We start from the raw sequence: 15,955 nt of genomic DNA on the forward strand, positions 1-15,955 counted from the left end.
AAGAGGAAAAGTCTCCCAGCTGTCATACTCTGCTGTTTCTAATTACTTCAAGCCATGAGTTCTGGGGCCTTTTTGAATAAAGCTGTGTAAAACGCATTCTTACCTCCTACTGTCTGGTATGTGCACTAGACTATTTTTTTAAGCTGCATTCTTGGAGTTACTGGCAAGCATGCTGTGCCTCTAACATGCACTCACAAAATACAAGCATAACAAGCTTCCAAATTTCACCGTTAGCCTCAGCAGATTTACACATGAGCACGATGAGAGGGAGCACAGAGCTCCAAGTCAGTGTTAAGTTTCCAGTGGACCTGCCTGCGCGGAGATCTTCAAACAATTTCTCTTGGCGCTTTTAGGTTCCATTTTCTCTAGGTAGGTGGGAAGACGTTATTTGTCAACAGTTAGAGATTTCCAGAGGTGCGTTGCTTCTTTTCACTTGGGCTAACTTCTGAAAATAACTCTAGGATTTGGGGTCATTTGTAAGGTCGGGTAACACTTTGTATAGTTCTGGCACCACTTTCCATGTGAAACCAGAGTGGTTAGAAGATGACGCTGTTCAGAACTTGAATGCTTTTCATATTTGCATGTGTGACGTGGGGTGCCAGCATGGATTTGGAGCATTGACCCAGTATCACCTGGGGGCTGGAGAATGACCTCTGGAACTCCAGTTTTGGCATGCAGATGCAGAGCAGGTTCAGTCACCTTACCTTCTTGGAGCGTGAAGATAGTTGATGTGGTTGCCTGCACAGAGGTATTGTCACCCTGGATGACCTGTAATGTACTTCTAAACATCTCCTAGAGTATTTGTGTATAAAAAGAGAAATTAGTACCCGTGTGAGCAGTCAGACAATCAGTGCTTTTGAGTATGGAGCATCAGTGTGGGTAGAAATGGATTTCATGTCATAGCGGGAGCAGGTATGTCCCCTGGAGTGCCGAAGCTATTTGTTAGTTGCAAGTGTTGAATTTACAGCTAGATTGTAAATCTGGAGAATACTTTTGCTGATACCCTTTCTAGAGCTTCATGTTGTAAGATGGTATTTTATTAAACAATACCAAACTGGCTGAGCCCAAGTTGTGAAGTGAGATTTCCACCATAGGATATATGAAGGAGAATCCAAAGCAGGAAAATATAAAAGACAGCATCATGCTAGCCACTAACAAATGCAGGTATATGTATATTGGTTCTGAAAGCTCAAATGCCGTATTGGTTGTGAATAATTTCCATCATCATAAGTGGCTTTTTTTACAGAATTCTACTGCTAACCATGTATTTTAAGCCCCAAAAATCTTAATTTGTTAGATAGGTCATAGCAAATATATCAGTAATGGTTAAGGAATCAGACTGGTACAAGTTTTGCAAAGTGTGTGACTTTTTTTAACCATGTTATACTGATTCTGCCAGTACAGGCTATTCATAATTTACTGGTCTTGTGAAAAGCGGCATCAAAAATGTCCATAGATTTCTTAAATACCCTGTAGAGCGCAGATCATATTTTCTATACAGCATTGCCAAGGTGCCCGACAGCATTTTTGAACGGACTGCCACATACTGAAATGTTAGTGTTGGACTTCCTAAATGCATTACCAGTGATGAGGAGGTTGTAAATTGTTATAAACATTGTAAAAAACTGAAGCACAAAGTATACTAGGACAAAATGCCACGGGGGTTAAAGCTTTGGGTTCCACAAGGTTACGCTCTTTATGTATTAGCAGTCTGTTCTTTCAGCTTCTCAGAGTTTATTAAGCCAAATGCAGAGCTATAGAAGAAGCTGGTGTTTGCCCCATACAGATGCTTCTGCTATACGGTTGTTCAATCACCTGTAGGTATCTCAAGGACAGGCTAACCATAAGCTGCATCTTGAAGTCCTCCCTCATCACCACCTGGCACGGGGCAGCCCATGGAGGTGTGGCACGCCCCATGAGAGCAGACCTGCAGGGCTGAGCTCTGCCTGTAAGAAATCCCACACGAGGACATGGAGCAGGAGATGGGAGCCGGGATGGGCAAAGGCAGATGCTTCGTAGTGGAAAGGGACTGCAGGAACGTGCCTGAAGACCTTTGGGGTGTGAGGTAAGATGGGCTACTGGGATACTAAGATCCTTTTTCTGCTCTAGTCACAGGTACCAAACCAAAGATGTCCTGGACAAGAAAGATTCTACTCATCCTGGGATTCCTCTCTACTTTGGCTGTTATTGCTTTAATTGCTGTAGCAGTGACCCAAAACAAGCCACTTCCGAAGAATATTAAGGTATTATGAGCTGGGACTCTTAGGAAAACAAGCCAAGCTGGGGGGTTAGGCGTGCATAGTGCTCCAGGACACATTGCTGCCCTTGCTGGGTCTGGCTAACCTCTCTTTCTGGCTCCATGCACCTCAACATCTCGTTTTACATCTTCATGGTAAAAACAGGTACGACTTCACAGGGGATCATCTCCTAAGTAATCAGTCCCAATTTGGTGCTTCTCTGCTCCTGTATCCTTTGATGGAAACTCTGCTCTGAAGCACTGCTGGGAAGAGTGATGGCAGAGCATGTTCCCACAGCTGCCGGATCGGCTGTTCGTTTCTGGGCCCCCGCGTGTGGAGGCCAGCGCACGCTGTGTCTGGTTCGGTGCCTCAGGTGCAATGACGGTTCTGTTTTGCCCACAGTATGGGATTGTGCTGGATGCGGGGTCGTCCCACACTAACCTGTATGTGTACGAGTGGCCAGCAGAGAAGGAGAACGACACTGGGGTGGTGCAGCAGGTGGAGGTGTGTAAAGTCGAAGGTAAGAGGAGGAAAGGAAGCTGTGGAAGGGGCACAGGTTGAAGAAGAGATCATGCAACCGAAGGGGGGGGCGGGGAGAAACCTGGAGGAAGAGGCCAATAGTGAAAACAGTGTTTCATCTGTGAGCTAATGTGTATCCCACTGCTTCCCATGGGGAGCTGTATGTGCCTGACCTTCCTGGGAGGAAAGCTGGATCCACTTTTTCCTTTGTTTTTAGGATGCTTGGAAGTAAGTGCTTTTTGGAAAGAACTACACCAAAGAATGTACTTAAATAAATAAAACGTCTGCATGCACCCTTGCTGAAATGCCAATGAACGTCAGGCAGCGGGAGGGCAGGGCATGGTTTCTTCTTTTTCAAAGTTTCTGTGCAAGCAAGGCACTGGGCTTGCGGGCCAAGGTTGCTCGACTTATGCATGTCATGGTTTATTTTTTATTCTATTTAATTGCTGTGTAGATATTGTATGGTTTAGGAAGGCGTAAATGAAGCCCAGGGATGCACATGACAAGGAACAGAGTAGACCATCATGGATCGCTGCTCTCTGTGGGGAGGAGAGGTGTTGTCAGAGCCTGCCTGGGGTCCTTTCAGGCCTGTCTGCAGCGCAGGGGAGAGCCATGCTGTTATCGAGCTGCTGCGATAGCTGCTCGGCACTGCAGCATGCCATGCCAGGAGCAGCACGCTGAGCATACGACACCCTGGAGTAAACGCAGAGCGGGCTTCACCGCTGCCCATGCAGGCACCGGTCCTGGGGCAGTCCCTTCACCAGGGGACGCACGGCAGGGAGGGACGATGAATTTTTCTTTGGGTTAGCATGAAAGGGGATAGCTGCAAAACACTCAGTGCTGTAGTGTGAGCATACAATACACAAACAACAGCATCTTACCCCGGAGACCCAGCACAGTGAAGGGTCAGGGATTTTCAGGCACAGATCCAGGGTACACCCAGGCAGCAGCAGAGATGAGTCTGCAGATGTCCAGGACATACTAAGCAAATGATCTGTCTCACTGCAGCCGTCATCGCTAGTTCGTAGCCTGCTTTGCGGAGAGCGGGTGGCTGATGCTGGGCACTGTGGCCGTCCCTGCGTGCATCAGCCTTAGTTGGTGCTGTAGGATTTCTAAAACTCCTTAGAAATGGGGTAATTGAATCCGATGTTGCTGCCCGTGATAGTGATACGGTTTAACACGACTGCTCATGACAGCAGTCTGGGGTTATGCTTGGAGTTTGAGCAATGAAGTGTCCTTATTTCTCGCAGGCCCTGGGATCTCAGGTTACTCGCATGCTGTGGAGAAGGCAGGTCCCTCTCTGGCACAGTGCCTACGACAAGCAGAAGACGTGATTCCCTCAAAGCAGCACCAAGAGACACCCGTCTACCTCGGAGCAACTGCCGGCATGCGGCTTCTCAGGTACTGCAGGGCTTGTCCCCTTCTCTTGCAGCACTGCACCTGGGACCACCATGGATGCTCAGTAGGGGCCTTTTGGGAAAAATCCTTGGAAATGCTGCCAGCTCACACTTTGCCCAAATACCCTCTTCTGCCGCTGGCCTCTCTGGGCCCTGAGTCTCTCCCTGGGCTCTTCCCCTGCTTGCCCAGCAGGTCCATTTCCACTCACCCCAACCTTTCATCATCTCCAGCACCCACATGCAGCACAGAGACACCAGGAGGGTAGCAGTGCCCAAGCTGATGCTCAGGGGATGCTCAGACATCCCCCACATTAAGAGGGTGCTCAGACATCCCCCACAGTCTGGTATTAGGCCTGACCCAGGATTTTTGAGCCCAGCCGTGTTGCAACTCCCCACATATCTTGACTCAGCCCAAGGCCATCAGAGCTAAAGTAACTTTATAATTATATCCTCCTTTAATTCCAATTTGTGATTTTCATGGGGGTGCCCCAGACCTCTTGCCTGGCTGGGACAGGGAGCTGATCTGATGTATGTATTGCCTGGGAAATCTCCCTGGGGATACGGAGGGCATGGATTTCTTCTGTCGTGGTGGTGGTGAAGAGTGAGAGGAATCTCCATGGTGCAATCCCTACCGGGGCACATACTCTAGAACACAAGAGCTCTCGTCTCTGCTCCAGGTACCTCTCTCAGCTGCAGGATACGTAAGTGTCAGAGCTGGTGGCAGCTGTGCTGTCAAGGTGTGACAGAGAGGGACGTGGCTAGTTAGAGGCGGATGTACCCATATGAATGACTCTTCTGTTATAATTAATGCTTGGTGGGGAGTTGCAGTCTGCCTACTCAGAACGAAGCCCATAGGCTGCAGAGAGCTGTCAGCCAGAGTCACTCCATCCTTTCTTCCGTTCATCCAGCTTGGAGAATAAAAGTGCAGCTGACAAAGTCTTGTCCTCAGTAGAGAAGACGCTACGCTCAGCTCCCTTCAGCTTCCAGGGTGCCAGAATCATCAGTGGTCAGGAAGAAGGAGCCTATGGATGGATCACCATTAACTACCTGCTGGGCAATTTCAAGCAGGTACTGTATCAACAGCAAGTCCGTGTTTGAATCATTGCAGCGCTTTGTAAATCATGCCTTGCAGGAGGGTGTCGCAGGCACTATCTTCCCTGGTAAGCCATTTACCAGAGATCAGGAAGCTGCATATCTTGGCTCAGCAATTACTGTGAGTACCTCCTGATACCAGTAAGTATCAGGATGTACCACTGTAGTCAGGCTTAAAGCACTACTACTACTTAAAACGCCAGCATCTTTGATAACTTAACTTCGATAAGTTCAGCATCCTGCTCACTTCCTGATCTAAAATATTTCTGTGCCTGCAAAGTTTGACAATAATTCTGTACTATTGAGCTTATAAATCACCTGGGAGCTGAGACAGTAAGTTGACTGTTTTTTCTCATAACAATTGTATTAGATTTCATATTCTTAGTCCTCCTGCAAACACTCAGACATGATCCATCTTCTGCTCTTCCGAGCCTGCATCTTTCTTGTGTCTTGTTCCAGCTGTCATCTTGTGCCCCCCTCCAGGTCTTCCTGCATTTCCTGAGTTCTGTGCTTCTGCTTCTCTCCTCATAGGTCTTTCTCTTTCTTTTTTTTTTTTGCTCCCAAACAAATCTCCTCTGTGCCTGATGTATCTGTTTTACTTTGATTTTTTTTTTTTTTTTTAAAGTCTGGCTGGACAAAACTTCTACATTCTCTGAAATCCATAAGTGAGACATCAGGAGCACTAGACCTCGGAGGAGCCTCAACACAGATTACCTTTGTACCAAATGAACTCTATTCTGAGTCCCCAGAGAACCTGCTCTACTTCCGTCTCTATGGCAAGGTTTATCTAGTGTACACGCACAGCTTTCTCTGCTATGGGAAGGACCAGGCTCTGCAACAGAAACTGGCCAGGGACCTACAGGCAAGTACATCTGTAATTGCAGGTGGAGATCCTGGACCCTCCCAGCTTTGACGTGCTGGTGCTGTAAAAGTTCCTGTGTCCTAGCTAAATGTCTCATCCCTTAGGCTGGGTTTGGGAAATGTCATTATCCTCCATAAAGACTGGGCAGATGCCCAAAGAGATGAAGTCAACATTTTCAAAAGTACTACCAATTTGAGGTGCCTTGATTCTTGGACATGGGATAGCAGGAGCAGTGTGCTTAACTGAAGTACTCTCACCTTCTCTGAGAATCCCAAATCAACAGCAGCTTCACAAAATGTGGCTGAAAGTAATTTGCCTGGGGTCCTACAGGGGGGCTGTGGCAATACCCACATCTTCCAAATCACAGCCAAGGCTTTAAACCATCCTCATCACTTTGACCCGATGAGTGTGTCTTGGTGTGATGTACTGTGACAAGTGCCTTGTGGCCACCCTTCCTTGGGGCTCTTTCCCAGGGTGTTACTCCCAGAGTGAAGTGTAACAGCTTGGGTTGATTTTACTTTCAGACCGTGGAGAACAGCAGCCTCCTTGATCCGTGCTTTCACCAGGGGTATCAGAGGACTATAAATATAAGTGACCTCTTCAAAAACCCTTGTACATCGGCCAAGAAAAAGCAATTCCCTTTCAGCCAGCTGTACATACAGGGAGACGGGGATTATCAAAAGTGCCGAAGAAACATCCAGAAACTTTTTAACAAAACCAATTGTCCTTACTCCAGTTGCTCCTTCAATGGGATATACCTACCTCCATTACAAGGTGATTTTGGGGTAAGTCTTCACATTCTTCAAATCTCTATAACCCAGAATATCAAAAGAGCAGAAACTCGGAGTAATGCTAGAGTGTATTCTCCATGGCTGGGGAAGGAAAACATTTACAAGATGGCTTTTTTGGACGTGTAACTACAAAAGTAGTGCTGCACTTGCTGTGAGGAGAGCACGTATAAGAGCTGCTCCAGTAAATACTGGTCTACCAGTACTGCACTGTTCCCATTCTAACCCATCTCCTGTAGGCATCTCCTTGGGGTGCTCCATGTACTGATTCATTTTTCAAGCAGTCCTTCCTGACGGCCAGCACCAGAGGCAGGAGAGCCTGCTGCAGGCTGTGCATGGTACACTGCTCCTGCAAACCTTGTCTCCTGAGGTCCCTGGTGGTACCAGATCTGAAATTCATCCAGAAGTAAGTGCTACTGAAATCAATCAGTCAGCTCGCCTGTCTGCTTCTCAGACGTGATGACGAGACAGTGCACGCTCTGAGCACACGTCATGTGTGACACCACGCTGAACTTCAGTCCTAGAGCTGCAAGACTTCAGTGGCTGTGAGGCTTTCTGGGGAAACTGTTAACACTCCCTTGCCCTGTTCATAAGCTGCCCCCTACCTATCAGCTATTGGCCATGGTCAGAGATGGGTTTTCTGGACTTTGGATTGTATGCTGGGGCCGTGTACAGTCCTTTCAGACCATCACCTCTGCTCTTTGTGGCAACATTGGCTGCACGCTCATCTCATTCAGTTGCCAAAATGGGATCATGGTTGTTGTGATGGCAAGCAGCGTTCATCGTGTGCCACTCTGGCACCAGTGCGTAGAGGAGAGGGATTTACTGAAGTTCTTCAGGATACCGTGGTCAGTGAAGTTTCTACCTCCACCTTCCTTTGGGGTCCTTAGCTCTCATCAGCTCTGAGGGGTGTGTCTCAAAATGACATCACTCTTGAAAATATACCTACTTTTGTGTGTCTGGTGTTGCTTCTTATATTTCTTTATCTGTAAATAAAACCATTTTCTTTTGTGGGATTTCCATTGTCCTGCTCATGAGGCCCAGTCAGGTTAAAAACATTCTTTCTCCTTCAGGCTTTTTCTGCTTTCTACTTTGTGATGAACTTTTTGAACCTGACCAGTGAACAAAGCCCCGTTGCCCTGGACAAAGTGGCCAGCGCCATTGAGAGCTTCTGCGCCCGGCCTTGGCATGAGGTAAGCAGTGCTTGTGGCAGTGGGCCGGGGCTGCCAGGTGGCAAAAGCTGCTGATATTTTTCTGTAGGATAAATGGTTGGGGGTAACTTCCAAGGCAAGAGGGGGGAGATCCCCCCAGAACCTGCAGTGGATGCTCGGGCGCAAGCTGGAGCCCCGGGAAGCTGTGTTTGACAGCCTGGTGACTTCCTCCTTCCGCAGGTGAAGACAGCGTATCACCAAATAAAAGAAAAGTATCTGAGCGAGTATTGCTTCTCTGGAGCCTACATCCTCTCTCTCCTGGAAAATGGCTACGAATTCACTGAAAAGAACTGGCAAAGGATCCACTTCCTTGGAAAGGTGTGTTTCGTGGCGGGGAGGGCTCTACCCCAGCAGCTAACTGCAACCTCTGCTGCACAGCCCGGCCTTTTTTCCCCAGGGGTGCCACTGCCCCGGCAATGCCGCAAGCAGCCCCTGCACCTCCCAGCGCTGATTTTGCTCCTCTCCCATTTCAGATCGGCAGCAGCGATGCAGGCTGGACCCTGGGCTACATGCTGAACCTGACCAACATGATCCCCGCAGAGGAGCCCGCTGTGCCCCCTCTTTCCCACGGCAGCTACGTGGGGCTGATGGTGCTGTGCTCCCTCGTGCTGGTGTCCGTGCTTCTGTTTGCCTGGCTTCTCTTCCACAAGCCCAAGTGCCTGCAGAAGGGGATTGTTTAGGAAGAGCCTTGGGGGGAGAGGGGCCATGTCACCCCAGCTGCTCAGGGCTAGGAGACCCCGGCAGAGCAGGCTCTACTCCAGAGCCCCTCTCGCCTCTCACTGAAGCTACTGACTGTGTACAACAAGGGCATTTATTTCTTCTGACTCACACTTGCACTGACAGACGTTGGGACATCAGGCTCGCCACCTCTCTCTGCCAAGGACAGACAAGCGAGTGTCCCCTCCTTGAATGGGTCGTACTTTCATTCAGTGAAACTTTGCTGCTTGTTGGTTTTTTGCCTTGTGCACAGCATTGTAAAGAGAAAAGCGGCAGGATCTTTGGGAGCCAGTGCTCCTGTAAGGGTAATCTCAGGGTCACACATCCCACTGAGCTCTTGGGAGGGATCACACACAGGGTGATCCTGCTCCTCCTCCGCTGAAGCCGTTCCCGAGAGCCCTTCCCACACCAGCACACCTCTGCTCACCTCCTCCATGCCCTGAGCCCTTGCAGCCCCACAGCCGGGTATGGCCATCTGTACCCGGCTGGCCCCCGAAGGCTGGCCAGGCTCTCAAATGCCGCTCTGGGCAAAAAAGGGATGAGGATGAAGAAACTGGGTGTGCTGGTGGTCATCAGCCCTTAGCTGGGCTCTGGTGGCTATCTGCTCCTTTCGCAGGTGGCAAGAAGCATCTTTCCCACGTCTTCCTAATGTTGTTGCTGGACCAAAGCTGGCTCACTGTTACACTGAGCCATTCCCATGTCCCTAGAGTACATCAAGACACGAGTTCCCAGGCAGGCATTGCTGATTTTTGTAGGAATAGCTCATACTGGCCAAGGATCCTTGACCAGTAGCAAGTGCTTATGCCTACAGGGACTCTGGTGTGATCAGCGTGCCTACAGGTATACACCTACTAAAGCAATCCAGTGTCACTGTGCTGATCGTACAGCAGCCTCCGATCTAGGGAAAATGTTTATTAGGTCATGTTCCTCTATAAATAGACAGCTGGCAGCTGTTAACCAGCATGAGCGTGCACAGATTGAACCACTCTTTCCACCAGCAAAATCAGTGAAAATTTGCCTTTCCTTCCCTCATGGCTTGGGCTTATCCCGTGACCATAAGACCCAGGGTTTGCGAGTACACATACTGCAGCCCATCTTCTAGCACACAGCTAGGGCGATGCCACTGATCAGGTTTATGAATCACTTTCTTCCATTTTCCATTCCTTGGTCCAAAAAAAAAGAGAGGTAAGTCAGAAATCCATTTTTATAAAAACACATAGAAACCACTGGTGCCTGTCGACCTCCTGAGGAATCTCGGAAATCTCTTCTCCTAATGACCTGTAAGTGCTGGAGGCCAAAAGAAAGCAGATATTATGGAGAGAAAGGCATGGCAAACACACACCTTCACCTGTTTCCCCGAGCAAAGCTGTAGAAGGCGTGGAGGGGATCAGGATGTGCAACCCCAATAAAGCCTTCTCCTTTAGGCAAGCACAGTCGCAGAGCTCGGGGTTTTCATGCTCTCCCAGCCTGTCCCTCTGCACAGTGCAGGCTGGAAAATGTCCCCCAGTTATTTCAACTTCATGCCTGGAAGCAGGAGCCGTAACATATTGAAGGTCCTAAAGGTAAGGGAAAAATCAACTTTGTCGTCTGGTAAGATCTTTGGGTAGTTTATTGTTCTTCCGAAAATCTGTGTCTTATTTTTGCTCTGAATTAGCTGGCTTCAGCTTCTGTTGGACCTTGTTCTGCCCATTCCAGAAAGACAGAGTAACTGTCTGCTATCAAAATCCTTTTTCCTTGTTGGTGCTTGCAAGTCATCGTTGTACCATATTAAATAGGTTGATCTTCGATCTGTAAAGTGCTCTGTGCTGACCTCACTTGTAGCTCTTGACTCCACTTCTTTGAAAATTTTTATATCTTTCTGAAATTTGGACACCAAAGTTTTCAGCAGAGAGTGGTAGTAGAGTCGCTAGTAGTGTATATAAAAGTAATACCCTCTGGTTTTGATCTATATGTTCCCGATTCGTATATCTCAGGACCAGGTCTGCTCACTTAAGAGAAAGTTTTGGGGCTGTTTTGTCCAGTTGGACTATTGCAACTTGGCCTTTTTTTCCAGTCATTGCATTCCAGAACAGCCGCTGTCTCACACCGTACATCACTGTCTCTTAACATGAGCCACTTTGCCTTCCACATGGCTCTACTGAAACGTACTATTCAAAGAATATTCCCCCAGGCCAGTGATCCAGATCAACCCACAAATGACACTTCCCCACACTGTTTGTCCCTTGACCAGTTCTTGTTTTATCTGCAAATACATTGAGATGTTGGAATTCATCTACTGATGGAGTCTTCCTTCTGTTGTTTTCAGGAAAGATAGGTAGATGAGAGATTAACAGTAGTTTGGTCATGGCTGGAAGGCATACAGGAGCAGCATGTGATCAGAGCTGCTTCAGCTCCCCAGTCAGCCCCACTTGCAACCCCCCCATCCTGTGCCACCTTCCTTGCATACGGAGTCTTCTTAGCAGAGCAGGTGCCCTGGTGAAGCTCCCCACGTGAGCTGGTGCATCCTTCCTCCCCATGAACAGCGTGGAAACCCGTAGAATGGTAATTCCCCTCCTGAGACCTCCTCAGGGATCTGGCAGATACTTAGTTGCATCTGTAATGCTGGATCTGGCAGATCCATTGGGACATTTCAGAAATTGATGCAGAAACTCCATGTGGAAGCTGTGTGGAGCGAAAGCCTGTGCCAGTCTGCCCTTCTGGTCCCTGCCAAGGGTTTATGCCAAAGGACAAGGTCAAATACAGAACCTGGGAGAAGAGCTTTAGCAATGTTTTGTATCTTTATTGCAAGTCCCATAGTACTAATACTGTTAGTTCTTGATTCTGGAATCAGGTGATCAGCTGGTATCTTCGCTTACTCCCTCCTGCCTTCCTTCTCTTGTTTTTTGGTTTGGGTTTTGTTTTTTTTAAAGCTGTAAATATGACTTGAGTGCAACCTAAAGGCCCCAAACTAAGATAAATACAACAGATGTTACATTATTTTCAAACCTTATGACTTTTAGACCACATTATGAGTCAATCTCTCCAGAACTAGAATTTCTAAGGTGACACCAGACATGCCACTTAAAAATCACTTGAGCAGGCTGAGTCTCCAGGAATTGGTTGACTGAAGGCGTCCTATCAGAGTGAGACCCTTGCATATCACTGGCTTCACTCTTCCCAGAAAACCACATGATTTTTTCTCCCTATTTCTCCTGCTATTGCAGGACTTTATCCATGGCGGCTACTCAAAATCCTTGGTCGAAGAGTTCAAGTTTAATGAACATCCATTTCTTTGCTTCTGTGCTGCACCTGATCCAACTGTATTCAGCTCAAATGTGTGTTCCAGAGCCACCCAATGTGTACGTGAAGACCATTAACAATAGTGGGGAGGATTTCCAAATATGCCAGTAATAATATGGTATCACTTCTCTTGCTAATGCAGTTGATCTGCCTCACTGATAATTATCTGTGCCTTATTTCTAATTTGATAGCTTCTGGCTTTAATTTCCAGCCACCGGCTCCTGTACAGTTTTGCTCTTCTGGGTTAAAGCATCTTTTAACACCACATGTTCTTGTCTTGCAAATATTTATTCACTGATCAGCTCTGCTGGGCTGCCAAGACTCCAGACCTTCGTCTCTCCCATTTTGCCACAGGAAGCCCTGAGATGTGCTGCAGCAAGGTGGGATGAGCGTCTCTGGTTTGGGTTCAAATGTTGAGTGGTCCGTTTTTGGGAAGGTTCCTTGCAGGGGGATTTGATAGCTTTGCAGGGTGCGGGAGCAGTCTGGTGTCTCTCGGACTGATGACTTCCACGAACATTCTTGTGTTCACCCAAGTGTCAGGCCTGGGGCAAAACTATCAGTGAGGCTGAGATTTTTGGGGGTCAGAAGAGAAAGCCTGGGTGCCTGCAGCACGCTCACCTCTTGCAGAAAACAACCAGTCCCCACCACAGACTCTAAGTACCCTTCACTCTCCTCCTCAGCACAGCCAGCTCTCCTCTGCGCATGGGCTACAGCTGATTTCTCTGGCCCTACAGCAAAGCACAGTAGAGCCTCCACTTGGAAGAAAGCTCTCGGAAGTGGGGCCATCACCTCTGTGGTGAGAGGCTGATTTGCAATGTTGGTGCTGGCTGGGGCTCCCCAGCTTCTCCAAGAGCAGCTCTCAGCTGGACACGTGCTCCCTTCTCGTCCGTCCTGATTATTTCCGTGCTCTGCTCCGGGGGGACGTGCAGGCTCTGCGGGGCTGCCGGCTGCGTCACGGGGCTCAACAGCCTGTTCAGGAGGGGCTGGGGGACACACACCGAGGACAACAGTCCCTGCCACCCAGGCCATGCGCTTTCTTTTTGTGGCTCGGCCCTGATGAAATGGATCTTTGTTTTGATGCACGCACAAATTTCTGTATCCTTATCACAATAAAGACTTCTGAACTGATAACAGAACAGTTTTCGCGCTGTTTTCCAGAAGATGGGAACTCGCCCATAGTGGAATGGAGCTTCTGGCACTAAACATGGAAAAGTCCCGAGGTGGGATTTCCTCTCTTGCCAGTTCCCTGCTGTTTTCCTGGGTCAGATCTGAAGTTCCCAGTGGATGGGCAGCATCCCCTCCTGGCAAGGAAAGGCATCGTGGTCCTTCCCAGGCTCCGGGCACCTCACACGGGTGGCCTCACTTCCTGGAAGGCTACGAGTGCCCAAAACCCATCTTTCCTTGCTTTAGCTTCATCCTGACCTCCTCAAAGCAGCTTGTTCTCCCCTGCCGCGCACTGGGCGGCTGCAGTCCTCTGTCCTTGTTTTCCCTCTCCCTCCCCCAGGCAGCACCACTGGTATCATGCTGGCACTGCAACCCCCCCAAAACAGGTGAAGGACGGGGGGCCTGTGCCCCTCCTTGGCGGGGCTGCGTGCCTCTGCGTGCAGCCACAGCTGTAGCTCTGCCAAGGCAAACATACTTGTCACGGCTCATCATTTTTCTTTCAGCACGCAGTCTCCCTAGTTTGCTCATTCTTATGGCTCTTAGCTTGAACTTTCCTCAAATTTTCCAATTTTCCTCTGGTAACAATATGGCCAGAATTAAAACAAATGCACGAGGTGGAGGCTTTCCACAACCAGCTCCGGAGGGATCGGCTCCTTGCTGCCTGTGACCCTCAGCCATGGAGTGACGGGGGGGGACGGGGCTCGCATTCGCATTCCTCTTGCTCTCTCTGCTGTGGCACAGCATGTTCCTGCTCCCTCTCTTTCTCCCACTGCCTCAAGGTCTCTCCATCTTTGAACATCTGGGGGGGGTGGATGATCCATCCCAGATGTATTAGCCGCATTTTCCAAACTAAGTCTTTGTTTACTTCCTGCGTTGTTTCTAAGAGCTAATGTCCTATATTGTTTGTTTCTGCTTTCATCAATGTTTTTTTAATATGTCCAAACTTATTATTGGCTTAAAGCTTCATTAGCATGCTGTTTTCCTACAATGTAGTAAGAGCCACGCTAGGTCAGATCAGACAGGCAGCACATTGGCACTCGTCTCCAGCTGTGCAGTGGGTGAGGACTTGGACAGTTAGGGAAAGGGCATGATCCTTCTTTTCTAGCCATCAGGGGCATAGGAAATTTGTGATCAAACGATTGCTTCTGCATAATTAATAGCTGTGGATGCCCCAGTTCTCTACGAATTCATCCTATCCTCTTTTGCACTCATTTAACTTCCAGCTTTAACGAGGTAATTTCATTGTGCCTTGTGTACAAAACTATTTCCTTTTGTTTGATTTAAACCTGCTGCCTGATAACAGGCTGCCTCCATCCCTATGCCTCGGATAACACTGACTAATTCTCCAGACCTAGTGCGTGAGATGCGTTCTCCACCCACCCCAGATTTTGCTCATGGCTCCTTTTTAGGATCTAACGGTCTGGCATTTCTTTTTTTTCCTGTTGTTTCTCACATCAGTGTTGCTTGTCTCCATAGGAAAGTGAGTGCTTTTCTCATGCGTCCCTTGGCAGCACTGCAGCTCCAACTCTCCCACTGCTGTCACAGGCCACTGGAAACAGCCTAGGAAGGGAAAGGGGAGGGGGGAGACAGACCAAATTGGGGTTTGTGCTATTTTACTATAGCCCCTGCCTAGCGCTCTCTGGCTGCCAAGTAACACCGGCTAGCACTGGAAACCTGCCCACCTCCTTCGCATTGCCTTGGTTGCTGAAAGCTGGGGAGAGAGCAGCTCCACAGGAACCCAGCAGCCCTGGGAGCAGTGATGTGAAGGAGGTGAGGGCATTTCCCACCACTGTGTGAGCCACCAGCTCCGCAAAATACCACCAGATGTGGCTTGCTGTAGAGATAGGAGCTGTCCTGCCATACCTGTGCTCACCATACCTATGCTTGCCATACCCATGCTCGCCAAACCCTGCCACCGCCTCAGCTACTTTTCCTTGGTTTCCTACAAGTGCTGGGAGAAGCTGGCACCTCCAACACTGTTTCTTGTTACCTGGTTAAAGATGGGCGCAATGCCATTCCCGCTCCTGAACGTGTGTTGCTGTGAGACTGACTGACAAGCTGGGATGTGGTGGGATGGAGCTTAACTGAGAGAAGGTATTAATGTGGTTACTGCTATCTTTATGTATGTATAATATTCTTTTTTTTTCTGGTCATGTCTTCAAAAGATGTTTGTTCAAAACCAGGATTTTTACAACCCTTTTTTTTTTTTTTTTAAAGGACCATAATTGAGAGGAGGATGCTATGCAGATGGGGCAGGAGACCAAGAAGGCACAGGGACAAGGAGAGAAAGGACTGGTATGGTGGGGCTGGGCCAGAAGAAAGTTTGAAGTGGGAAAGTCTGAGTAAGCCAAGCCAGGAGCAGACAGGCTGTGTGCTTTGCCCACCAGCCTGCACTGTTTGCATTAGAGGCTATAAACAGGGGCTCCTTGGTTTTACTACTGCTCTTCCCAGGAAATTGAGGCAGAAAGGTGGTCGGCAATCCAAGTGGATGCAGAGGACAGGTAGGAAAGCAGTGGTGCTGGGCAGTACTGGTAGAAGTGGGGGAAGAGGCAGCTAGAGCAACCCTTGTCACAGGGGTTAGTGGATCCACCTCAAGGTTAAAGGCAAGGCAGATGTTTAGCGTTGCTCTGAGTATCCTGAGAAGCCCGTTGCTGATGGCAGGAGGAGCTCCTTTCCAGGGTGGCCTAGG

At 48.7% G+C, this 15,955-nt stretch overlaps 1 protein-coding gene across 15 annotated transcripts in view; it reads left to right on the plus strand.

Annotated features, from left to right (window-relative positions):
* ENTPD1 (ectonucleoside triphosphate diphosphohydrolase 1) overlaps nt 1-13,238 on the plus strand; it is a 35,799-nt gene extending 22,561 nt beyond the window's left edge. For 12 of the 15 annotated variants that reach the window (XM_075154787.1, XM_075154778.1, XM_075154775.1 and 9 more), the window contains 9 exons: nt 2,110-2,243; nt 2,640-2,757; nt 4,007-4,157; nt 5,062-5,221; nt 5,871-6,107; nt 6,632-6,892; nt 7,969-8,088; nt 8,287-8,424; nt 8,580-13,238. In XM_075154787.1, the coding sequence (XP_075010888.1) occupies nt 2,130-2,243; nt 2,640-2,757; nt 4,007-4,157; nt 5,062-5,221; nt 5,871-6,107; nt 6,632-6,892; nt 7,969-8,088; nt 8,287-8,424; nt 8,580-8,786 (1,506 nt within the window). In that variant the 5' untranslated portion in view covers nt 2,110-2,129 and the 3' untranslated portion in view covers nt 8,787-13,238. Of the gene's footprint in view, nt 1-2,109; nt 2,244-2,639; nt 2,758-4,006; nt 4,158-5,061; nt 5,222-5,870; nt 6,108-6,625; nt 6,893-7,134; nt 7,744-7,968; nt 8,089-8,286; nt 8,425-8,579 lie in introns of those variants that run through there. The other 3 variants (XR_012674314.1, XM_075154776.1, XR_012674315.1) reach the window with 3 other exon arrangements.
* The last annotated feature ends 2,717 nt before the right edge of the window (nt 13,239-15,955 follow it).

Source organism: Calonectris borealis, chromosome 7 (assembly GCF_964195595.1).
Source record: "Calonectris borealis chromosome 7, bCalBor7.hap1.2, whole genome shotgun sequence".
Lineage (NCBI taxonomy): Eukaryota > Metazoa > Chordata > Aves > Procellariiformes > Procellariidae > Calonectris > Calonectris borealis.